The 27,256-nt window shown below is 39.5% G+C and overlaps 1 protein-coding gene across 2 annotated transcripts in view; it reads left to right on the top strand.

The window, feature by feature from the left end:
- Nucleotides 1–25,335, top strand: part of ubxn2a (UBX domain protein 2A) — a 72,890-nt gene extending 47,555 nt beyond the window's left edge. For both annotated transcript variants that reach the window (XM_039748368.1, XM_039748369.1), the window contains 2 exons: nucleotides 22,534–22,695; nucleotides 23,770–25,335. In XM_039748368.1, coding sequence (XP_039604302.1) covers nucleotides 22,534–22,695; nucleotides 23,770–23,959 — 352 coding nt within the window. In that variant the 3' untranslated portion in view covers nucleotides 23,960–25,335. The remainder of the gene's footprint in view (nucleotides 1–22,533; nucleotides 22,696–23,769) is intronic.
- The last annotated feature ends 1,921 nt before the right edge of the window (nucleotides 25,336–27,256 follow it).

Raw genomic sequence — 27,256 nt, 5'->3', positions numbered from 1 at the left:
GCAGCGGGCGGCAGCCGCGAGGGCTGTGGAGGAGGAGACGCTGCAGCTCGAAGGCGCTGGCAACAGCAGGGCTGCCGGCAGGCACGCCGCCACCGCAGAAGGGGAGGCAAGATGGCGCGACCAGAAGTCCCTCCCCCTGACAGGCACGCGATTGGACGGTGTGTCTTGCGGGCCCGCCGATGACTGCAGAGAGGCGGGACCAAGGAATGTCCATCACGGGCAGGGGGGAGACCCGATTGGGCCGGAGGAGAAGGCCCACAGGAAGTGGCCGGCGCTGGAGGCTGACAGAAAGGTAGGCTCGGCCGCTTCACTTCCCGTCTTTGCCGGCTGCTTTGGCGGAGCTGGGGGTGTCCCTTCAGCCCGCCGGGCAGCGTGTGTTGCAGGTGCTACTGTATGTGCCCTCCGGGCTGAGGTGCTGGAACTGGAGAGGAAGGCGCTCGCGGTGCTGAGAACGTTTCAATCAACAACGGGACAGCGCGACGCTGGAATCTCCAGCCGGAGAGGTACAGCGGAGACGGTGAGTACAGCCGACCGTAAAGCATACGGGAGGGTCTGCTGAAAAAGGCTGTGATGACAACGATCAGTTCCGAGTAAGCAGCCCTCCGACAGGAGGGCGCCGCTGGCTGTATGCGCTGGCGAGGGGAGTCCGTGAGGACGCTGAATGGACACGGGCTGCTAAGTGCCCCGGTCCTAGCGCCCGCCTCGAAGTCGGCTGCGGTCTTGCGCCGCACTATAGGGACGCAGACGGGACAGAGGCGCTTTTATTCCATAAGGAGTCTCAAACCGCCATGGCGCCCCAGAGTGAACGGAGGAATAAAGGGCGGGGTGCCGATTCCTCCGATATGAAGGGGATGCAGACGGGACAGGGGCTCGTGTTGGTTAATACGGAGTCGCACACCGTCAAGGCGTCCAAGAGTGAAGGGAGGATTAAGCGGCTGGGTGCCGCTTCAATATGGTGAGACGCTGCTGGGTGCACGCAGATGGCTGGCTGCCCTCTGGGGAGCAGAGGGAATCCCTGAGGCAGGCAGAGAGAGCAGGCGGTGCCGACGACTCCATCATCGAGGGACACGGAAGCCGCGGAGAGGGTGCCGATCAGGCAAGTGCCGGGTGATTGAGGGGGAACGCTGCCCGCATGGCACGAGCTGGGTGCTTTGGCAGCGGTTCTGCCCCTGTGTTCTCTTTGTAGGGACGGACCCCGGCGGCTGAAGGAACCCTTCGTGGCGGAACAGCCCTCTGATGTCGGGCCGCCAGCGGAATGTTCTCTGCGCGCGCAGCTGCGCCACAGCTGGAGGAGCCTACGGGGAACGAGTGGCTCGGACCAAAGGCGCGGAGGTCTCGGAGTGGGTGCCGATCGAGGAGGCCCCGGGGTGTCGGTAACAGGGGGGAGCACAACCTGTGCGAGGCACAGGGATGCACCAAGGGCTGGTGCTCGGATTGTGTCTCCGCCCTGTCCCTGCTAGGAGTGCGGGGCCGGACCCCGGCTATCCTCGAGTGGGGCCCGCTGGGCTCTGCTGCCCTCGGGACAGGTCGCCTTGCCCACGAAAGTGGTCTTCGCTGGCTGTGGGCACTGTCAGGGATGCCAGGGGCCATGACCCGCCGGACGCCAGGAGGGACCGGAAGAGGGTCAGAGCCCTGCCTGGATCACGGGGTTTGCCTTCCGGTTGCTTTGGGGCCACGGGTCAAGGGCATGGAAGCCCTTCCCTGTAGGGGCCCGTGGTCCCGCCAGGAGCCCCAATGCCTTGGGGACTTGTTTCCCCAGCACTCCCGCCACACCAGGAAGTGCTGGGGGGAAGATTTATGACGGCGCCCGGAGAGCAGCCGGGAGGACAGCCGGCACTTCCGCCACACTTGGGCGTGGTCAGAGAAGGAATGCCGGGAACACCAGGTGCTCATCCGGGTCATCTATAAAAGGGGCCGTCTCCATTCATTCGGGCTGGAGTCGGGTGGAAGTAGGACGAAGCAAGAGGAGTGTGGAGGCGGCCCGAAGAAAGGCATTGTGGCCAGGATTTTGAGGACTATTTGGGGTTTGTGCACGTGACTGGGTCTTTGTGACCATTATTTGGGGGTCTTGGTGACCTAAGTACTGTAAATATTGTGATTAATAAACGTGTGGTGGTTTGATAACAACATGTCCGCCTGTCTGTGCCCGGGTGCCGTTCACAGTGTGTAAATGTTCTCTGCTGTAAACTGGTGATACATATAGATTTAGTTGCTCCCTGAGTATTGAGTGTGACATGTGTAGAGTAGTAACCATCTACATCGCAAAGCATCCAGAATGAAACAGAAAGACAACAAAGCTAAAAGGGGTTATTTTACTGAAAATGTCTCAAAGTGAAACAACTTTAAGAAATTCCATTTAATATGATTTATTTTCAAAAGAGATGTTCATCTTTGCATTCAGTAGCAAATGTTATTACTCTTATCATTCACATTCTTGTTCTTCTTTTGGCTGATCCTGTTAGGGGTTGCTACAGTGGATTAACTGTCCACATATTGATTTGGCAAAATTTCACACTGAATGCCCTTCCTGACGTAACCCTCCCTATTTATCTGAGCTTGAGACCGGCATGAAAAAAACATAATTCAGATGGAAAAAAATTATTACATCATGGAAACCTAGTGCGGCAGATGAAAGATACATTATGATTACTTCCCTTCAAAATCAGAAGATGTCCAGCAGAGCCCTCAGCTCAGAACTAGTAGAAACCTCTGGGACCCATCTACTATCTGGCAAGCAGAGGTTTTAATGGAAGAATTGCGACCAAAAAGCCATACCTCCGATGTGGAAACAAGGCCAGGTGACTCAACAATGAACGAAAACACAAGAACTGCAGTGTAGAAAAATGGTATCGGGTGCTCAGGACTGATGATGAGTCAAAATCTGAAATGTTGTCACAGAAGGCAGTTTGTTCGCTGAAGGGCTACAGAGAGATGCCATGATAAGTGTCTTCAGGCAACAGTGAAACATGCTGGAAGTTCATTGCAACAAATGGAGTTGGGAATTTGGTCAGGATTAATGCTGTCCACAGTGCTGAGAAATATAAGCACATACTTACCCTTCATGAAATCATCAGGGAGGTGTCTGATTGGCTCCAAAATTATTCTACAGCAGGACATGACCCCACACATACAGCCAATGTCATTGAATACTATCTTCAGCGTAAAGAAGAACCAGTAGTCCTGGAAGTGATGGTGTTGCCCGCATATTGCCCTGATCTCAACATTATCAAGTGTATCTGGGATTACATGAACAGACAGAAGGATTTGAAGCAGGCTACATCCACCGAAGATCTGAGGCTAGTTCTCCAAGATGGGGGGGGGGGGTTGTGGTGGGGATGTCCATCAGTTCAGGAGGAAGACACAGATTGGGCATAACTTACTTATTACTTCGCACAGGTTGTTGACGAGTTCAGCCCAGTTGAGAAGGCAATTCTTAAACAGCCAGAGCTTGTTCAACCACTGCTTAGGAGGCACTTGATGTGGACGGGCAAACTGGATCAGACTAAGGTGGTCCCTGAACGGTGCAAAGCATATAGAGTGTCACCTCTGAAAAGAGGTATAGTCAAGGAGTGGGTCGACCAGATGTTTACGGATGGGGTTATTGAGCCTACCACCTCACCATGGGTTAGTCCTGCGGTGCTCGTTCAAAAGCCTGACGGGACCTACCATTTCTGTGTGGACTATTGGGAGCTGAACAAGAATACCTTACATGACGCCTGTCCCATGCTCTTTGTACATGACATCCTGGAATCTTTGCATGGGGCGGCAGTATTCAGCTCCCTGGATTTGAGCTCCGGGTATTGGAAGATGGGGAAGGATAGCATTGAGAAGACAGCTGTCATCACCCCTGAGGGTTTGTTCCAGTTTTGGGTGATGCCGTTTAGATTAAAAAATAAGGGGTCCTCAGGGGACTCATGGGGAAGATCTGCTTTGTATACATTGATAACATAATTGTGTTCTCCCCATCTGTCCAATAACATCTCAAGGACCTCAAGGTAATCTTCCAGCGACTACACAAGGCTCATCTTTCGCTCAATACCAAGAAATGTAGATTTCTATAAGACCAGGTTACCTTCCTTGGCCATGTGGTGTAGGCGGATGGAGTCAGGGTGGAGTCTAATTTTCCATCTACCCAGTACACCAGGAGGTAAAAAGTCTCCAGTGCTTCCTGGGGATGGTTGGGTGGTTCTTCAAATTTGTTCAAGGTTTTCCCAACATCGCCAACCCATTGTTCAGGGAGAGGACGCCAGTGTTCCAGGAGAAACTCAAGAAGGCATTGACATCACCTGACCCTACCTTAACCTTTCAGGTCCACACTAATGCTAGTGACCTCAGGCTCGGCGCCGTAATCTCCCAGCTAAATCAAGGAATGGAAAAAGTGGTAGCCTATGCCTCACGGTCTCTGAAGAGCGGCAAGTACAAGTATTACACCACTGAGAAGGATTGCTTCACTGTTGTGGGGGCCATTGGGAAATGGTGCCGTTTCCTGAAGGGGACAAGTTTGAAATCCAGATGCATCGGGCTCTGACCTGAGTATTCAATTACCCAAAGACTACATCTAGGTTAACCAGATGAGTTTTGCGTGTCAAGTAGTTTATGTTTAAGGTGTGCTGTCATAAGGGCTGTGCTAACATTGTACCTGATGCGCTGTCCTGGGTGCGTAAGCCAGCACCCATAGTATGTGCGGTATCAGTATCAAACCCTTGGCCTGATTTTCCCCTGAACATGCAGGACATTGTACAATCTCAAGATGCTAGTCCTGTATGTCAGGGACAGAGAGAGAACTTGGAGATTAGACAGAATAGGCCTAACCGTATACAGTATTCAAGAGGCACTTTATCACTGTGTTCTATCCAAGGATTGCAGTTACCATTATCAGTTGGTAGTGCCCGAGGCCTATTTGCCCCAGTTCTCACAATATTACCATGACAGACCAATCAGTGGTCACCTTAGATGCATGAAAAAGCTGTTTAAGATCCTGGAGGTGGCATGGTGGCCGACGATACGTAAAGACGTCTGGTCCCATGTCCAGACCTGTACCACCTGTAACCAATATAAAATCCCAACTGGCCTCCCCGTGGACAGCTTCAACCAGTGACAATCACCATTCCAGGGGAGTGCCTAGTTGTGAACCTAACGGGATCATTTCCTGCCAGCAGGGACCGGAAGACTCACCTTATGGTGGTTGTGGACTGTTTTGCCCGATTGGTAGAGCTATTCCCTATGGCTAACGCTACAGCAAAGAAGATCTGTTCCACCCTGAAGGATAAGATATTTACTTGATGGGCGTTGTTGAAAAATATCATCATAGACAGGGGTCCTCAGTTTACTGGCTCAGTGGCTGAAGAGTTTTGGAAATAGTGGGGGGGTGGGTGGTTCATCAGAAAACTACAGTTTACCACCCCCAAGCCAATTACACCAAGCAGGAGTTAACCAGACCGTGAAGATCATGATAGCATCCTTCGTCAGAGACCACCATCAGGATTGGACTAAGTGGCTGCCTGAGCTCTGTTTTGAATTGAACTTGGTGTGTGCACAAGGTTACAGGTGAGACCCCTGTATTGTTAACTTTAGGCAGACAGGTTACTGGTCCTCTGGAAAGAATGTTTGGTCAAGATCCACTCAAATCCAATATATCCAGCCAAGATCAACTCCAGACCATCCACCACATTTTTCAACAAGTGAAGGAGAGGATGATGGAAGCCCAGTCCAGACAATCTCATTCATACAACCTGAGACATAAGCCTCTCACATCTTGGTTAGGGAGAAAGACTGGATCAGGACTCATCACCTCTCCAAAGTCTCTGACAAATTCATGGCAAAACTGGCTCCGAAGGGTTTTGGCCCTGCAACAGTCATCCAGCAGAAGGGTCCGGTGACCTATTCAGTAGAGTGGAGATTGCTAGGGACTAAGAAAATAGACACTGTAATCATTGCCATCCTCTAGCCTTGGTTCGGCTATACACAACAGCTTGGGGGTGGGGAATGTGGCGGTGTTACCGACTAGGATATTGCATATCCCAGCTGCCCCTTGGGTGTTGCACTGTTGGACAGTTTCGTAAAGAGCAGGGATGTCAGGGAAGAAGGAAAGCCCTTTTAATTTATGTACTGGCAAGATGCAGGAGGCATGTCAGAGCCGTCGCCGTTTCACCTGTTTGGATTATATGTGGTTGTCCTGGATTACTGTCTTGACTGGATACAAGTTCTTTCTTGTGCTTGTCTGCATTGTACTTCGTTGGAGGGAGTACTCCTATGCACCTCATCCTTAACCGCTTCAGAAATGGTAGGACAAACCTCTACGAACAGTTCACAGGATCTGCTACTCTCCAAGCTTCACTTGCATCCGATACATGGGACTGGTTTATGGACAGTGTCATGAGTGTTTATTGTTAGGTGTTTATTGTTGTGTGATGTATTTGTTATTGCCTTATGGGAGGGTAGGGTTTTCTGCCTATTTGTTGTTTATATTTCCTTTTCTTTTAATGTACCACACAGTTATTTATTTGATTTGTTGTATTTTGTGTCTCTGTGTGTGAGTGGTGCAAGTCGGGCCAAGGCTGGGTGTGTTCCTAGGATCCCCACCAAAAAAATAAACAAATCACCGTCTGTACAACAGTATGAATCTTAGTAGCACCAGGACGCTACAAACTGATAACTATTGAACCATAATAGTACATCAGTGGATATTCGCTGTAAATTTTTTTCAGATGTGATTATAGCAGCTTCAATCCAGAAAGACTCATTGTTGCAGTTGTTCATGTATCCATGCAGACAGTCACCAGCAAGGTTATTATAGTTTTGCCTTTTTGTATTGGTTTTTATTTCTATATTTTTTCTGAACTTACTTGGAAATTCAGTTTAGTTTTAGTTTTGCTTCATTGTTTATTTTTAGTTCTAACATAGTTTTTATTTCATAAAGACATTTCTTTTTTATTTTTATATCTATTAGTTTCAGTTTTAGTAATTATGGTATGGATAAATAGCTAGTATGAAGTTTAGTTTTGTGTCACAATCAGACAGAACTGTAGACTTAATTGATTTGGATATGTTAGTGGAAGCTTACTACAGTATATAGTTTACTATCTGGTTTTGTTTTTTTCAGATAAAAACAAGCAGAATCAAAACCAGATACAGAATATGAACAATCTGATACAATTTCATATTTTAAATATTTTCATTTATGCTGAACAAATGTGAGCTGATTGTTGGCACTTTTTAACTTTTCTTTTATTGCCCAGAACAGGCCAATTTGTAATGGAATTTAGGTGAATTTTAAGGTTTGAGGGGGTTTTTTTTTCTAAGTGTCTATACCACACAACGTATATCTCTCCAAGACAATGTGCTTATAATGAATGCCTTCAATATTGCATTCAAAAATCTCCCATAGTGAGCTTTTTATTTTCTACCAGCCATATTGATCTTTGATTCCATCTCAGGCACATACAATTTATAGACAGAATTTTGTCACCTACAGCAGGGCCGTCCTAACAGCATTATAGGCCCCTGGGAAAAGCAGTGCACTGGGGTCCCTACCTACTCAACCATTCACAAGAATAAAAATGTAAATGGTCGATAATATTAAACATATATTTATTGTATTGGTACTTCCAGCAAAATCAGTGTTTAAACATTAAAATGGCTGTACAGCAAAGATTAATCAATACAAATGTTTGAACAACATGAGCCTTGAAAAACACAAAAATTTCAACATATAAATGATATTCAATTGATAAGCCATACAGACGGAGATGGCACAGTATGAAATTACTATGAATTAGGGATGCACGATAATATCGGATTTATATTTGTATCGGTAGATAATGGGTTAAAATAACTATTGGCATCGGACCGATAACTAAATTGAACTGATAATTCAAACCGATATTGATGACGCATTCACTGTGTTCCGGATTTGCCAGATGTTTAGGTGACGCTGGGCTACTGTGTGAAAATGTCTGCGGTGTGGAATTTTTTCAAAGTGAGTGAGAGCGACATAAAATATGCCATTTGCAACACTTGTTCGACTAATGTTTTGTGCGGAGGGACCAAAGTGTGAAATTTCAATACCACCAACTTAATTACACACTTGAAGACATGCCATTCTGATAAATATACAGAATTCCTCAGAGCAAAAGAGGAGAATCCTACGCCACTGCGCACAAAATCAAAAACTGCAGTTGCTCAACACGTTGATCAGTTACTTGAAAAATCAAAGAAATTTGATAAAGATAACCCTAAAGCTCAAACAATTACTGCAAACGTGAAGGAGTTTATTGCTCTGGACGATCAGCCATTTTCTGTTGTAGAAGATACTGGATTTTGAAGGCTGCTTCAGCATCTTGAGCCTCGTTACCAGATACCCAGTCGCCGTTATTTTTCTGACATAGCGCTTCCAGAGTTACATAAGACTGAGGAAATTCATGTGCACAAAGTCCTTGCTGAAGATGTAACAACCATAAGCTTTACCACTGATATATGGACATCTGATATGAGTGCTATTAGCATGCTTAGTTTAACTGCCCAGTGGATCGACCGCAAGTTTGAATTGCAGAAAGCAATCTTGCACGCCCAAGAATGCTCTGGATCACACACGGGAGCTGCAATCTCTGTGGCATTTAAAAGAATGTTTGAAACATGGAAAATACCCAAAGAGAATGTTCATGTAGTATTACGAGACAATGCACGCAACTTTGCAAAGGCTATGGAGGAATGCTGGATCCCAAGTTTGTCATGTATGGCTCATACTTTACAGCTTGCCGTGAACGATGGCGTACTATCCCAGCGCAGCATCTCAGATACAATAGCAAAAAATAGTCGGTCACTTTAAGCATTCACAATTAGCCAACTTGCGTCTCAAAACTATACAAACTGAACTTGGTATGCAGCTGAAAATACTTCAACAAGACGTTTCGACTAGATGGAACAGCACATTCTATATGCTGCAAAGCTTGCTGGAGCAGAAAAGAGCCCTTGGGGCTTATGCCTCCGAATTTGAGTTACCTGCAACTGTAGCGCCTAATCAGTGGGGTTTGATTGAGAACATAATCACACTCCTTGCTCCATTTGAACAACTGACAAAAGAAATTTGCCAGTCTGAACTTGGCTTCTAATGTTATTCCCTCAGTTAATGCTTTAAAATGACTGTTGACTAAAAGCGCTCATACTGACTTCGGAGTCAAAACCAGTAAAAGTGCTCCCTTGGACCCTTGGATGCTGTAAACAATCGTTTCATTGACATTTACACAGAATCCATGTACTGTGTTGCCACTATTGTAGACCCGAGGTACAAAGACCGCTATTTTGATGCAGATGTAAAATCACTGGCACTCAAAATGTTGCAAGCTCAGATGGAAGTTGCATCGAATGAAATGCAAACGAATGAATCACAAATAGATGGTCCACAACAGAAAAGGGTCAAGATAAATGACGAGGTGGCATGCACGCTCTTCAAAATGTACAATGAAATTCTTGAAGAGAACACATTGATGCCTTGGGAAAACAGCCAGATGACAACAGAGGTGAGTTTAAAAAAAAAAAAAAGCTCTGTGGAGATCTTTACAACATTGTTTTAAGTAAATAACTAGGGCTGTCAGATTGAATATCACTATTCTAACATAATTTGAATGGGTAAAAAATCTTGGAAGGCAAGAAAGAAAAACGGCAATCGAATATAAAAGAGTGGTTGTTGGTTTTACCTCACACTAACTTTGGCTTCATGTTACTTAAGACGTGCTGAACACTATTGTGGGATTTGTGCTAATAATTGATTATAATACACAAAATACTTAAAAGACCTCAACAAAGTAACATTTAATACACTTGTTTCATTTGTAAAACACTTAAAGGGTCACAATGCTTCAGTTTATTTACTGTAAAAATAGACACAGTGATAAATGGCCTCTAGGAAAAAAAGAAAAAAATGACTGCATTTACTTTGTTTGAGCAATCACTGACAATTTTGTTTCTTTTTCTTTTAAAGATTGTCGTTAGAAAGTGTCAGTGCAGTGCGTGTCTTATTTCTCTTTGCTAATTGTGGGAGAGCCAATCACATTCATGGAAGCCACTGTTTTCACCAGAGTCTCTTAAGCAATAATGAGCAACTTGTACGCAGATCATGATCTACAGTGAAAAGCAAAAATATTAATAATAAAATGCTTCAAAAACAGCAAATACAATACAGTCATGCATTCCATTCAAATGCCATATATTTATTTTTATTGTAAGGATTCTAATCTTAATTTGACAGCCCTGGTAAAAGACAAAATGCAGATCTATCTTTTAGATATGAAAGATGATGCAGAATATAATACTGTATATGTATGCATGCTACTCGGCTGGTGCAGGGATTTCTTTCTGAAGCACCAATCCCGAGGAATGAAAATCCACTGAAATACTAAAATAACAACTGCATTCAGTTTCCTACCATTGCACAAGTTCCTGTCAGCCCCATGTACTAGCATGGACAGCGAGAGATTATTCTGTTTGGCTTCTAATGTGATCAATGAAAAGAGAAACAGAATTTCCTGTGACAAGGCAGAGATGCTGTTTTTCGTTAAGAAAAACCTCCCCATCATGCTTAAAAAATAGAAAAGAATAAGCCTTTCAGAAAAAAAAAGTTATCTATTTCTTTACTGTTGTACGCTTTTCTGATTTTTAAAACTATAGATTGGTTTGATTTATTCCATCAAAAAGAAAGAAAAAAAGTTATGTGGTATTGAATACTGCAGACTGTAAAACAAAGGATCAGATAGCCAGCCAAATCTGGTTGAGCAGAAGCCATTTTAATGATTGTAAATAATCTGCAAAAGTTGTTATTCTTAAGTGGTATTGCTTATTTAATTGTCATTGTACATTTTACCATTTTTTTCAATTTTCATTTTTTTGATTATTGTTGAATTTGTTGTATTTGTTCCATCAAAAGAAAGAGAAAAGTGTTATTTAAAGCAACAATCTGCAAAACTGTTTCCCATATAACCAACAGGTAGCCAGCCAAATGTGGCAGATATTATTTGTTTTTAATGATTGAATGTGGTGTGCAAAATTGTTATACAAATAAATGTTCACTTTCTCTGTAATTCTTGTCCAGACAGATCAAGTCTCATTCTCCTTTGTATCTTATAAATATGTATATCGGCATCGGCAGATAAGTACATAGACATTATCGGATATTGGCATCGGCCCAAAATTCCCATATCGGTGCATCTCAACTATGAATTATGTATTATTAATCAAGTGTTCAACACAAACATTTGCAAAATTTTTTTGTAGAGAATTGAATTGAAGTGACGTTAACATATACGATTTTATGTTATATACTGTAGTGCGATATCTGTACACATACATGTAAGTGAGGTTGCAGAGGTGACCGTGATACAAAATCAGAGGCGAATACCAATTCCCACTTGTAACACAATAACAAATATCTGTAGCATAGTATAGTATTTATTTATTGACAGCAAGTCACAACATACATAAATTAACATGGGGCCCCTAAGCTTGTGGGGATCCCGGGCAACTGCCCCTTTTGCCCATGCATTAAGATGTGCCCTAACCTGCAATCCTGTAAAGATATAAAAAATCAGAAAATATGTTCTACTGTGTTCTGTTAAATGTGATCATGAAAATCTTGTGGGCTTTGTAAGAACATGGCTCTTAGAATTGAATCAGTTTGCAGACTCCACTGGCTCTACTGAGGGAAACCAAGAAAAACAAGCATTTAGTGTCAAGTTTAGGGGCAGTGAGACTTGAATAGCCTATGCATAAGAACAGTAAACCCTTAATAAGCAGAGCAAGAGCAGGTAATCGTTGTATGGGTGGGCACAGAATGACAGAGACAGCTTCTGAGATTATTAATAATATATACATTATCTAAACCTGTTTATTAAGAGCAGGATTGCAAGAACCTGGAGCTTACCCCAGCAGGTTTGGATGTAAGGCAGGAAAAATCCCTGGTATGCAATATGTATGATATGGCTGATGTTAACATCAAAAAGAATATGATATTTCTACTATCATTTTGAGAGAGAGAAAAATTGGAAAAATTCGGCTACTGGATTATTTTCACAATATCAGATACAATACACCCTCGAAATTCAAGGGGGTTACATTCCTAGAGCACCTGCAAATTGTGAAAAAATGCAAATTATGGATGTGGTTAAAAAATGCCAATTTTTATAGTTTAAACCCTAAACATGCCCACAAAACACTTTAATTTCATTTCAACCTCAGTTTAATACATTACCTAAAAAAAGAATGTAAAGGTAAACCTGTCTACTGTACAGTACTGTACTGACATGTCACCCACAGTGCTAGAATGTAAAATACCGATGTTACCGCTATGCGTACTGTAATTCATGCAAGCGTGTTTTCATTGCCAGAAGCATTAGAAGGTGCAGGGCGTTTCAACAGCATCTTGGGGCTTTAACCCTTAAACTACTACATACTTGGGGGTTAATGCATCCCTGGACACCAAATACTTTTTGCTGCACTTTAAGTAAACATCACAATTCACAAACAAAAAATGAAATTTTAATGGAACACATTTTCTTTTCCATGCAAAGAGCATCACAATTACTGCAACACTGATCATTTTACAAATTGCCAATGAACTATAAAAACTATTTTAAAAACTACTGGAACAATATGTACAAAGTTCAACTGACGCCGTTGATGAAATTCAGTAAATCACCGAGCCAACTGTGCTTGAACCGGCAACATGCCAGCACATAGAGGTAAACGCTGACGCTGGCAGGCTAGTCTAATGCAGCGGCTCAATCACAGAGACAGTGAGGCTGCAGTACTGAAGGGGCCGACAGTGGTCATGAGCTTGGGGCTCAATGGATGTATGGCACTGACTGATCAGCTCCGGCGTGCTGGTAAATTGCACTGGGAACAATAGCCGGTTGCGGCGTTCAATGAATGTACGTCACCGAATATACTTGGTTCCTACGTGCTGGCAAATGGCACTGGAAAACGACTATAGCTGGTTTCGCCCGTTTAAGGATGAAGAAGAACAAAACGGAAAATACGAGAACACTCAGCTGGAGATGCTTCAGAGGGCAGCAGTCAGTCAGCAGCAAGATTCACACCATCGAGAAGATGGTGATTTATTTATATTTATGGTGGAGATTCCAGGGTTCTACTGTATTTTGAGCTGTGAATATAACCAAAAATAAATTTTGACCATCAGTCTCTCAATCAGTGCTGTTTTATTTTCAGAAAGAATTTCTCCTGTGCAAAGTGGCAGGTGAATTGTCAACAAAAAGCAGGCACCGAGAAATAAACTGAAATGTTACTCAGCCATGATTTTTCTGTCCTTATGGTAAAGGTTTTGTTGATCAGTACATTCTGGTTTCAGGTGTTTGATTTGCATCAAGTGCAAAGAATGGCAGCACAGGAAATCACTTTTTTATTTCATACATTTTATGCACCCATATTCAGCTTGCTCTGTCACAAATGCTTCGTGAACACCAGCCCTCTGTCACCAGATGCCATTCGCTGGATGAATATATGCGGGTGGCTCATGGTGGATAACTTTGTTTTAGAGTTAAAAGCTACAAGGGTTAAAGACTAATGACAAGAACATTAATTCAAAAATGAAAACTAAAACTATTTTTAGTATATTATTAGTTTATTTCAGTTAGTCTTTTCAGCTACTTTAATAGTCTTGTTTAGTTTTAGTTTTTCATTTCAGCTTTGCTAATTATTTTATTTCAGTTTCAAAAAATGTTTTTTTTTAATAATAGTTTCAGTTTTGATTTTAGTTTTCATTAACTATAATAACCTTGGTCACCAGAGCCTGTTTTGTCATTCAGCAGACAAGGTACAGCTATGTCTGAATTGGTGCTAGTTCTCACATGCTACTGTTGATCATCTCTATCTGCAAGGTATTTTTTTATAGATGAATATTCATGTAGCAATGAGAGCAAAGAGTTATTTTGATAAAAAAAAAAGAAAAATAAGTCTGAGAATACAGAGAATTATTCTACTTGTTAAAATAGGTGAAAATATGGATCTCTCCAAAGGACAGCAACCAAGTAATTTTTTAATTCTAAATTTTAAATGTTTCATTAAATACAATGTAAACATCTCTTACCCTGAGAATGAAAAAATATTATTAATTTATTATACACTCAATTGCCGTATTGAGCCACTAGGGGGCTCTAATATTCTGGTTTATTTTAACAGTTTTTGAAAACACATTTAATTAGAAGGGACAACAGCTGTTTCTAGAGGACTGTGAAATAAGTGGCATCTGCAAAGAAAAAAATCAGATTAGATTTTAGCTGTCTTTCTATAGATAAAGTAACTGGACTTTAAGATACATAATATTGCACTACAGTTATAAGTAGCATATTATTGTCTTTTACAGTCCCAAATGTAAATTGTAATTTTGATTGCCAGTTGACTAATGAAATAGATTAATTTCATGTATAAAACAAGAACCAACTTTGGGTGAGGTACAAGTCCATCTCATACTTATGGGGTCAATCTACAGTCCTCACACAATCCAACCAACCTGCATATTGTTTTTTGCATGTGGACAGTATACCAGATAAAAAGTCCACACAGACACATAAACATTCAGATTCCATGCAGACAGTGGCAGGACCCAGATTTGGTTCTTGTAAGCTGCAAGCTGTGAAACTACATTTCTAATTACTGCACCATATTGCTTTCTCTCTTTTTTGTTTTTTAGAAGAAATAACCTTTAAAGGATCTTTCTCAATAAGTCTAGATGCTTTTTCTCTTTTGTTATGGAAAATTTAGGTAGTGTTGAAAATAAAAAATCAACATGTATGATAAGTTAAATATTGATTAAAATATATGATTAAAATAACAACCTGTTGAAATTATTCAGGAAGAAAATATTGTAAAGTCTACAGTATCTTTATCTCCAATCTTTCTTTATTAGTAGTTTAAATCTTGTCTAAAATGCTCTTTGGATTGTTGATTGATTGATTGTCAATATGGAATTTGTGATGCTGGACTGCTAATCACAAAGTTTTATTTATGTGATCTTGTTCTTCTTTACATTAAAAGCAGAATATATTAACATACTTTCCTAGAAGAATTTTGAAAATTTCAGGTCAAGCCCCATTACATACTTGGTAATCATTTAATGTGATATCCTATAGTTCTTATAATACTGTTTTTCACTAAGGCTCATTCATTGAATTTAAGAAGGCAATTATTGAAGCAAAGGTTTATTTTTCAACTATCTATTAAAATGGTTGTGCTGTTATGAAAATCAACACTTTTCAAAACAGCAACAGGAATTTGCTAGTTGCATTGAAAGCTAATTTCAGGCTGTAATATTAAGCTCCTGTGCTTAATGCCCAGGGGCCTCATGCATAACGGCGTGCATAGAATTCACACTAAAACATGGTGTATATGGACAAAAGCGAAAATATGCGTACGCAAAAAAAAATCCAGATGCATAAATCCATGCGTTTGCCAACTTCCACTTTCTTCCACTCCATAAATCCTGGTCACCGTGAAAACTAATGCATGCACCTGCTGACACTCCCCAAACTCCCCCCAGAATTACACCTCTTTGAATATGCTAATCAATATAAATAGCCCTTAAGCTCAGCATTCTGTGAAAAGGCAATGGCAAAAGCACGGGGAAAATAGAAGAATGTCAGCGAATTCCACGTAGAAGCAAGGAAAAATGTACTATTTGTTGGTTTAAACAGTGGTATAAACAACAAAAGGAAGTTGATCGAGTGACATAGAGTGTCAGAGAACTCGAAAGCTCAAGTTCACAAAGTCGCACAGTGCCCACTGTCACTGTGAAAAGGCGAGTCGTACTCCACCGTCTGAGTGTCATATGAAAGCTTATTAGGGTACAGAGAAGAAAAAAAAATAGGGACATAGTGGAGAAAAAAGCTTAAAAATGTCAATTTTAATCTCGAAATTTCCACTTTAATCACGTAGTTTATTTTGTCAATAAAGTAGAATTTCATAAACTTTATCTTAAAATTGTTTAATTTCCTAGTTTCTCAAAGCCTATCATAACTAAAGTAGGACGTTAAATACTTTGTTTGTTCTTTTATGTGCTCTATATGTGTGAATCACTATGTGCTTCTTAAACTGGCTTTCTCTTTCTCCAACAGGACACAGAATCCATTACATTCATGATATTACAGCTGTCTGAATAATTTAAATACTGAGATGTATACTTGATATTTTCAGGATGATAGGAATTAAAGCATGTATTAAACATGGGAACACGGTGGCGCAGTGATAGTTCATGCCACATGCAAGATGCTTGCTGCGTTGTGCGTGACCTTCGATGAAATAATTTATTACAGCAGTACTAACCCCCAATTCCTGTCCTTCCTTTTCTTTCTCCAAATACCTAATCGCAACACAATCAGCTCTGTAATATATGTTAAACCACCTGTAAGCTGAGAACGGTGATTCTTCAAAACCTTTAAGGAACATTGAAATATTTTTGTATAATTATTCTATCCATCTATCCTTCTAGTGTTGCACCAGCCCCAGCAAGAATACAGCGTGAGGCAGGAACAATTCGTGAACGGGGCACCAGCTACCGTGAAAATGTGTGGCTTTACACCAAATTTAGGTTTTATACATCACGATATGAGCGTGGAAACGGGAATATGCAACATTTTTGTGCGTATGCACCGTTTATACATGAGGCCCTAGGACCCTGCTATGCTTAGCCAGGAAAGTCATTTAAATTAGTCAAATAGTGGGATCACAGCTTTTACATTAATACAGTACATGGGTAAGACAGAAAAGCTCAACCCAAACCAAAGGATAGTACTTAAAAGTACTGCCACAGTGAGTCAATAAAGCTTATAATTTTATAGTGTACAGTGGGCTGAAAAATTATATCAACACTGATAAAATAAAAATTCAGAAATGTTCATAGAGCAATGATGAATGTAGATAACCAGAATTACATCCCAGATTTAATTTTATTTTTATTAGAAAATTCTAGAAAGTCTTCTGTCATTGAATAAATCAGTAGAGGTTTTTGTGAAGAAATATACTCATTAAAATATATATATATATGATATTAAAAATTAAGTTAAGAGTAAAGCCTGCAGCTTTCCTATTGTTGTGCTTAAAAAATATAATTTGCATTCTTTTTTTATTTTAAACAGTTTTTGTGGCTTATCTTAGAGTGACAATTATTCCAAAGCCTGTTGTACTTTGTTTGGCTACTGTAAATGTTTATAGTGGTTTTTATGACAAGAAGTTCATCTGTATTTTTAGAATGGTTCAAAATCTAAAAATAAATGAAATATAATTCATCTCTTCAAATGGTCAAATTACTGATTTATGTGTCGCATATTGTATCTTTCCCTTACCTTAAATATTTTATCAAATAGAATATTATTCGGAGCTAATTCTGGCAACATAAGGCAGAAGAAGGTCTGAATAAGATACCACAGTAATCCATCGCTAGTTACATCCAGATAAACCACAAACTTACAAAACTGAGCAATTTACCATCTCCATTTGATCTGACTGAATGTGTTTAGACAGTAGGTGGAAGTTAGAGCCACAAAGAGAAACCCATACCAAAACAGGGGGAACATGCAGTCCACATTGTGTATTCCCTTAACTGAACCAGCTCCTCAGTACTTTGATGCAGCAGAGCTTCCTATTTTGCTTCCATCAGATTTAAATACCTGTATATATTTTAATCGGTTCAGTTTACCAATTAATTAGGAATGAAAAGCTTTTGTTAAAGTTGGTTATTGAGCCCTGGTGCAGAGTTTGCATTGCTCTAGGACATGTGTTGTTTCTGCACTTTTCTTAGTTTCTATGGATATATGCTGATAATTTACTTTCTTTCCTTGCAGATCATCTTATAGACTCACCAGAATTCACAAAGATAGTCAGATTGTCTTACTTTCAAAATACAATAAAGCTATAACTTAGAATGGCTAAAAACAAAAAAACAATAAAGAATAAAAATATGCACAATAATCTCCGTGCATCCAAAACAAAACGTAATTTTATATAATGCCTAGATGATGATATGAAAAAAAATGCTTTTTTTTAATACAGTTTTTTTAAACCTTTTTTATTGTCATGTGTACTGAGTACAGTGAAATTCTTACTTACACGTGCTAATCGACGACATATGAATAACATGTCACTAATATCAAGCACCATATATTAATAAATTTCAATATTCATTGGGTGCATACTGAGAGAACTATATACAGTATTTAAGGAGTTAACATTCCACCTCTGTTTACTCAAAATGCAGATTATAATTTTAGTAATTAATAACTGATAATTTAATGGAAAAAGTCAGGCATAACACACTGTAGAGGACTCCCCAACTCCAGCGCACAGGCCTTCAGCAGTCATGGCGATACTCCATCTGGGCCCACTGCTTTGCTGGCACAAAGTCTCCTCAGCTCTCTGCTTACCTGGGCTGCTGTAATTGTGGGTGGGAGGAAACTCTCTCCTATGCTGGTATCAGCAGAAGGATGGGTGGAGGGTGCGGTACTCCGAGGTGAGAGTGGGTTAGGGTGGTCAAACCTATTAAAGAAGTTGTTCATCTGGTTTGCTCTCTCTACGTCTCTCTCGATGGTGGCACCCCGCTTCAAGCTGCAGCCAGTGATGATCTTCATCCCATCCTACACTACCTTCATGCTGTTATTCTGCAACTTCTGCTCCAGCTTTCTCCTGTACTGCTCCTTCACCGCCCTGAGCTGGACTCAGAGTTTCTTCTGCACACGCTTGAGCTCATGCTGATCACCGCCTTTAAAAGCCCTTTTCTTCTGGTTCAAAAGACCCTTGATGTCACTTGTAATCCATGTCATGTTGTTAGCATAGCAGTGTACTGTTCTTGTAATCCATGGCTTGTTGTTAGTATGGTAGCGTACTATTCTTACTGGAACTACAATGTCCATACAGAAGTTGATGTAGTCAGTAGTGCAGTCAACAACCTCCTCAATGTTCTCACAATATGATCCCTGCAGGATATCCCAGTCCGTAGTTCCAAAGCAGTCTCACAGAGCCTGTTCTGCCTCAGGGGGCCACTTCCTGAATGAGCGGGTGGTTGTAGGTAGCTCCCTCACTCTTGGTTTGTAGTGAGGCTGAAGCAGAACCAGGTTATGATCTACTTTCCCAAGCGCAGGCAGTGGGGTGACGCTGTATGTGTCTTTAACGTTTGCATACAGTAGGTCAATAGTCCTGTTTCCCCGGGTGTTACAATCCACATGCTGGGAGAAGGCAGGTAATGTTTTGCTCAGCGTCACATGGTTAAAATCTCTAGCGATCAGCACAAGCGCCTCAGGGTGCTGTGTTTGTAATTTAGCAACAGCGGAATGGATGATGTCACCCGCTATCTCCATGACCGCCCGAGGAGGGATGTAAACAGTAACAACAATGACGTGTCCAATCTCTCTGGGCAAGTAATAGAGACACAGACTTACAGCCAGCAGTTCGATGTCCCTGCAGCAAGTGGAGATTTTGACGTTTACATGTCCAGAGTTGCACTACCTTGTATTCACATAGAGAGCGAGTCTTCCTCCTTTCCGCTTCCCACAAGTATTTTCGCCTCTGTCTGGTCTAACTGTGCTAAACCCGGGTAGGTCCACATTAGCATCTGGGATGGTAGTTGTTAGCCACGTTTCACAAAAATACAACAAACTGCATTCTCTGTAGGTCCTGATGTTTTTCACCAGCACAGCCAGTTCATCGATCTTATTTGGTAGTGAGTTCACATTTCCCAGGATCACAGAAGGCACCGAAGTCTTGTAACACCACTTTCTCACAAGCCGCTTCGTCTTTAGCTTAGCTCCGGCTCTGCTGCCACGATACCGCCTTCTTACCTCATCTTGTAAATAGAGAACCACACCGGCGCGGGCATTTGTTCTCAGCGCTTGAAGTTGGCTACCTGAATAGATGAGTCTTGGCATGTAAAAATCCATGTCCAAGCAGTAAAAAGTGTCCAGGGAGTAAGTCCACATAAAATAAAGTGGTAGGAGTGATCAATGAAACAGAGAAAAAGTAGAAAGATAAAATCGTACACGGAGCTACTGGAAAGGCTGTCACTCATGGCAGCGCCTGAGACAACATAACAACTGCTGTTGATGATAAAGAAATAATATAAAAAAATGTTAGTTGTTGCTGAAATCACTAACAACCTTCAGAGTGCAGGAATAACAGTTTACATTATGCAGCTCGCAAAAAGAAAACCTTATTAGAAAGTATGACAATGAGCTATTAAAAATTTTGTGTCCAAAGTGTTAATAGATAGGTATAACAAAAATAATTCTACCAAATTTATAGCTAGATCAGAATATGGAGAAATGTTCAAACTGCATAAAATCTGAAACATATAGTATTTACCATATCTCCTTACAGACAAGTTGGAGGGGATGTCATGAGTTGGGTATGGTTGCACCTGGAACACATTTAGTTATCATTATTGGTAATGTTACTAGTGATATTAGTTGCAGAAATACTTAAACAGTGTAGTGAAATTCCTTGTCACTGCATTTACAAAGTAATGCATCTACATTAATGGATTGGAAGACAGGGTGACCTGATTTTGAATCTTATTGTGCTTAATTCAGATCTTACAGTCATATAAAAAAGTTTGGGAACCCCTCATAATTCTTTGGATTTTTGTTTACCATTGGCTGAGCTTTCAAAGTAACAACTTCCTTTTAATATAGGACATGCCTTATGGAAACAGTAGTATTTCAGCAGTGACATTAAGTTTATTGGACTATCAGAAAATATGCAATATGCATCATAACAAAATTAGACAGGTGCATAGATTTGGGCACCCCAACAGAGATATTACATCAATACTTAGTTGAGCCTACTTTTGCAAATATAACAGCCTCTAGATGCCTCCTATAGTCTTTGATGAGTGTCTGGATTCTCGATGGAGGTATTTTTGACCATTCTTCCATACAAAAAATCTCTCCTGTTCAGTTAAATTTGATGGCTGCCAAGCATGGACAGCTTGCTTCAAATCATCCCATAGATTTTTGATGATATGCAAGTCAGGAGACTGGGACGGCCGTTTCAGAACATTGTACTTCTCCCTCTGCATGAATGCCTTTGCAGATTTTGAACTGTGTTTTGGGTCATTGTTTTGTTGGAATATCCAACCCCTGTGTAACTTCAACTTTGTGACTGATGCTTGAACATTATCCTAAATAATTTGTTGATATTAGGTTGAATTCATCTGACCTTCGACTTTAACAAGGACCCCAGTCCCTGAACTAGCCACACAGCCCCACAGCATGATGGAACCTCTACCAAATTTGACAGTAGGCAGCAGGTGTTTTTCTTGGAATGTGGTGTTCTTCCACCGTGCAAAGTGCTTTTTGTTATGACCAAATAACTCAATTTTTGTCTCATCAGTCCAAAGCACTTTGTTCCAAAATGAATCTGGCTTGTCTAAATGAGCGTTTGCATACAATAAGTGACGCTGTTTGTGGCGTGAGTGCGGAATGGGCTTCTTTCTCATCACCCTGCCATACAGATGTTCTTTGTGCAAATTGCACTGAATTGTTGAACGATGTAGAGATACACCATTTGCAGCAAGATGTTCTTGCAGGTCTTTGGAGGTGATCTGTGGGTTGTCTGTAACCATTCTCACAATCCTATGCATATACCGCTCCTGTATTTTTCTTGCCCTGCCAGACCTGGGTTTAACAGCAACTGTGCCTGTGACCTTCCATTTCCCGATTACTTTATTTACAATTGAAACTGACAGTTTAAACCTCTGAGACAGCTTTTTGTAGCCTTCCCCTAAACCATGATACTGAACAATCTTTGTTTTCAGATCTTTTGAGAGTTGCTTTGAGAGGAGAGTCAAAGGGAAGCACAACTTGCAACTGACTACCTTAAATACCTTTTCTCATGAATGGACACACAAGGCTAATCCAACCAATTTGGTGTTGTAAGTAATCTGTATTGAGCAGTTTACATGCATTCAAATCAGCAAAATTACAACGGGACCTAAATTTTTGCACAGCCAGTTTTTCACATTTGATTTCATTTCATACAGCTAAATACTGCTGCACTAAAAATCTTTGTTCGGAAAACACCCCAGTACTCAGATGTTCCTAGGAAATGAAAGACATACCACTGTTATCTTTTTTGTTGAAAGTAGAGTAGATTATTATGCAGGCTGAGAGGGGTTTCCAATCTTTTTCATATGACTATAATTAATTTGAACTTATGCTCACCAGAAATGTTAAGATTGAACCCAAAATATGTATTATTCTGTAAGGTTAAAAACACCTGAGTTCATAAATACTTGAAAAGAGGAATATGATTCAAGTATACAAAATGTTGCTTTTTGTTTTTATGTTCATTTAGAATTGCTTGCAACTATAGTAAAATGTCATTTTTGATTTTTACTGTTGCAGATATCTGCAGTGGACACTGTTGCTGAATGTGGCCTATGCTCCTGGTGGTCCCATACCATAGCAGCCACAATTTGTGCTCAAATAAATTTCAAAGCCAATTGTAGTCTTTTTTAACTCTTTAACTTGCTGTTGTTTTTAGTGCCACTCCGAAGGTTATAACTAAATCTCAACCATCATGTGAGGTGACTGAAGAGTCTATGGATCCGGTTGTTAAGATTAGTGATTTGCAGCCAGTTACCAATATTCAGATATGGATGGCAGATGGGAGAAGACTGGTGCAAAAATTTAATTTAACTCACAGGTAATGTAGAGGAAGTAAGCAAATTTCCTATATGTTTCCTTAGTATTTTATTTATTAAGCCGAAAAGATTGTGTGAAAGTTTAGTCTTAAAATATTTTTTCTGTAAAGTGTGTTTCTGGTTCGTGCTTTCTGTGCATTTTGTTCAGTTTCTTTGTGAAGTTAATCTGAAGCTAGTCAGGTTTAGAAATGGGGACATTACTAGTAATAGGCATAAATAAAATTTAGTATAGGTGAGAGCATTGAGACCTCAGATTATAGATGGATTCTTAGATGATTCTTATTCCATCTTTATCACTGTTTCAGCCAAATTCAATCTATTTTGTGAATCATTTAAACCTACTAAATTAACTTTCAGGCCATAGCTATTTATAGACAAAAAGACACACAAAGCCTACTTTATCTACTCCCTTTTTAATAGTTTTCCCTGAAAGCTTTTTTTTATGTAAAGCACATTAAATAATCAAAATTTTATTTTTATTTTTTAAACTTTTGTCTCATTTGGCAACACATTTTCTATGCCCTCAATTTTACTACTGCGTTATTTTCACTGGCTGTTATAATAAGTTAAATTAATCACATAGGAGACACAATAGTATAGTGTAAATTGTATCAATGTTGAGGAACACCTTTTGGAGAAATTTTATATGATTGCCTCAGTAAAGCTTGTTTTCACATAGTCCAAAAATGACAATTTACATTGTGTTTTGTTTAAAATTTTTAAAACTCTGAAGGGAGCTATATGACTCCATAAGTAATTTTCAATGTTAAACCCAAATATACAATATACAGTTTGAGATTAAAAACTTGGTTTATTTGAAACAATTGTTTGTTTCAAAATTAGTTTAGTATCTATCTATCTATCTATCTATCTATCTATCTATCTATCTATCTATCTATCTATCTATCTATCTATCTATCTAAACAAAAAAGAAATCTAACTGAAGTTTGGTTTCAATATTAACAGTTAAGTGCTAAAAATGCAAGAAGATCCTGAAGTTAACATGAACATGTTTTAAGTTATTGTTGAACTGCAATTGCTAAAAACAGTTAATTTTCTGTCATGATTTTCTTTAGGATCAGTGATGTGCAGAGTTTCATAGAAAAATCTCAGGGACCCAGTCTTAATGGACCTTTCATCCTGACAACCTCCTTACCCTTTCGTGAGTTAAATGAAGAGGATCTCAGTCTTCAGGAGGCTGGGCTTCAAAATGCAGTCATTGTTCAGAGACTCTTGAAAGATGAGTCTCCTTTTGGGCATTCCTAAGGAATTATAAAGTATAGAATTCACCTCATGTATCTTTTGAATATGTGAGCCTTTAGGTTGGTTTGGGTTATGTAAAGTCTTCCTCTCAAAAAGCAGCGTTTGTGTGTATGTGTGTGTTTTTGTTTTTGTTTTTTTTAAATTATCACTTTGTTGGAATTCTCCAATATAAAAGCCTCAGGTTAACTGAAACAGAAGCCTGTGATAACAATAACTTTTTTGTTAATGTTGATCTTTGAAACTGCAATAAAGAATTTATATTCTTACAGCTTGTAGAACTTACACACATGCAATTCTTTACTCATGTCAAGAAAGTTTAGTTCTCTCTGGTACAGAACTTCATGCTTTGTGGGAGCTTTCACCAAAGAATTCAACTATTGCTAATATGTTTACTGCCTTATTAATCTCAGATTTAAGACAGATAAAAGTATTGGGTATAACGCTGTATTATTTATTTTAGAAGTATGAGTAATTTAGTAATAACTATGCTACATGCTAATTCACCTTTCTTTATAATAATTAATTACTTAATACAGTTTCAATTACAATGTATTTTTCACTTAGATTTTTTTTGTACATTATGTAGTCATTTTTTGGGTCATATAAATTGCACTTAATTTCATGTATAAACTTATACATGCACTTTTCATCCACATTATTGCAAATTAATACATAATATTTTTCTCAAATGGTACAAAAATAATAATCCTTTATTGAATTTCAGCAGGTTATATCATAAAATATGATATACAGTATTTTGCCAATTTTTACAGTAGTTTATAAATCTTATATGTGTAGTCTTTTTCTTCTCCAAAAAAAGTAATTTTGTGCTTGTCTTCTTAGCTAACCAAGTGACATAAATTACAAACCTGCAAAATGTCAGCAAAGGTGCTAAAATTTAATATTAACATTCTTTTTATTGCACACAATTTTAAATTATTAGGCCCATAAAACTAGAAGGAGTGTTAAGGAACAACCTTAAAATTGCATTTGCCTAAATGTGAAGGAGGTAGGATTGGCAGTTGTTTGCTGTGAAACCTAAAGTACATCGTAAATGAAACTGATTTACTGTTACATTTGATGTTCTATGAAAGCAAAGACATGAAAGTAATTTGCTTGGAGAAATGCCTGTTTATTCATTCATCCATCCACTTGTGTCTATGGATATACATATATGTACAGAGAGTTTTAAATATGTATACTGTGGATATATATATATACATATGGTATATTCTGGTCAATGTAAGTTGAAAACTAAGTTAAATTTCATATATGAACATAAGAAAAATTATAATCTTTTGTACATATTAAACCATACAAGTTGTAAGTAATGAGAAGTAGCCTATTCAAACCAAGAAGGTATTACTTTTTTTTTTTTTCAGTACAAAAATTGATCCTGTCGACTTTCATCTACTGCATAATAATTAAAAACATTTTTAGAATTGATTCCACATACATTTTTTTTTCTGTCACATTTATTAGGTAAACATTTATGGTTTATAGGACATTGAAGCACAATACAAAAGTAGTCATTTCAAATTAATTTTGTACTTGTTTAGAAAGTGCCATGTACTGTACTTGGACGATAAAAATAAGAACAATGACAATGCATTAAGTTGTTATTCTCTGTTTAACAATTTTTTTTCCCCTCGTAAGATTTAACACTGTAACAGAGTCTTGTTTTTTTAAATGAGTATATTACAATGCAAAAGCAAAAATTATCAAAGTTAAAAATAACTAGAAGCAGTGTTTATCTATTACTTATTACTATTATTAAGCTGTTTGTTGTTAAAAGAAGTATGTTACACAATGCCCGTGAAATGTATTTGTGACATGCATAGGCAATACAGTGTCTATAGCTATGTTTAAATTGCTGTCTTTTTCTGTTTTGCTTCTTTAGCACACATACTGTGACTATATACAATATTTACCATCCTTTGTGTGAGGCTATGGCCTTATGCTCACATGTGCTCTTGAGCAGGGGTCTCCAACCTTTTTTCCCCTCTGAGCTACTTTTACAAAATGAAAATGGCCGAGAGCTACTCATGTTTTCTAACATTTATTCTCATAGCTTATTTCAACCCAAAAAAACTGAATAAGCTTGTTTTGCCTGAACATTTACAAAATGCTAGTGTCCACAACTCACATTTTGCATTAAAACTTTACAAAAAAATATTTAGTTCACCAGCAAGTGCATTTTGTATGTCTGTATGCACTTTCTAGTGTATCTCACACTATTGAATTAAAACATGAATGCCATCAAAAGAAAACAATGCAATTACAAATACACAGATATTACTTATTCATTTGTCATTTTGTTACATGTCACTGTTTCACTTCACAAGAGTATTCACATGTCCATTTGCATGTGTGGTGTTTTTTAGTTAGTCAGATGACTGGCACTTCATGGAGTCAACAAGAGAGGTGTATGGTGGAGTGTAGCCACTTAGGTTCAGTCTTATGGAGTCATTTAAATGTTCATCTGCCAGTCTTGTTCTGATCTTTGATTTCATGACATTCATGTCAGAAAAGGCAGACTGACAGTGATATGTAGACCCAAAAAATTTGTAGACATTTTCAGTGCTGGTTGGTGAAGATTCTTATACTTATCTGGCTGTGCTAAGCTCCAGAAATGCTGAGAATGCTGTTGAGACTTTAACTGCACATTATTTTGAAGGTTTACTAATATATCTACATACAGTGCATCCAGAAAGTATTCACAGCGCATCACTTTTTCCACATTTTGTTATGATACAGCCTTACTCCAAAATGGATTAAATTCATTTTTTTCCTCAGAATTCTACACACAACACCCCATGATGACAACGTGAAAAAAGTTTACTTGAGGTTTTTGCAAATTTATTAAAAATAAAAAAGAACTGAGAAATCACATGTACATAAGTATTCACAGCCTTTGCTCAATACTTTGTCGATGCACCTTTGGCAGCAATTACAGCCTCAAGTCTTTTTGAATATGATGCCACAAGCTTGGCACACCTATCCTTGGCCAGTTTCGCCCATTCCTCTTTGCAGCACCTCTCAAGCTCCATCAGGTTGGATGGGAAGCGTCGGTGCACAGCCATTTTCAGATCTCTCCAGAGATGTTCAATCGGATTCAATTATGGGCTCTGGCTGGGCCACTCAAGGACATTCACAGAGTTGTCCTGAAGCCACTCCTTTGATATCTTGGCTGTGTGCTTAGGGTCGTTGTCCTGCTGAAAGATGAACCGTCGCCCCAGTCTGAGGTCAAGAGTGATCTGGAGCAGGTTTTCATCCAGGATGTCTCTGTACATTGCTACA

This window comes from Polypterus senegalus, chromosome 3 (genome assembly GCF_016835505.1).
Source record: "Polypterus senegalus isolate Bchr_013 chromosome 3, ASM1683550v1, whole genome shotgun sequence".
Lineage (NCBI taxonomy): Eukaryota > Metazoa > Chordata > Cladistia > Polypteriformes > Polypteridae > Polypterus > Polypterus senegalus.
The sequence above is the reverse complement of the archived record's forward strand: the minus strand, read 5'-3'. Positions and strand labels throughout refer to the sequence as shown.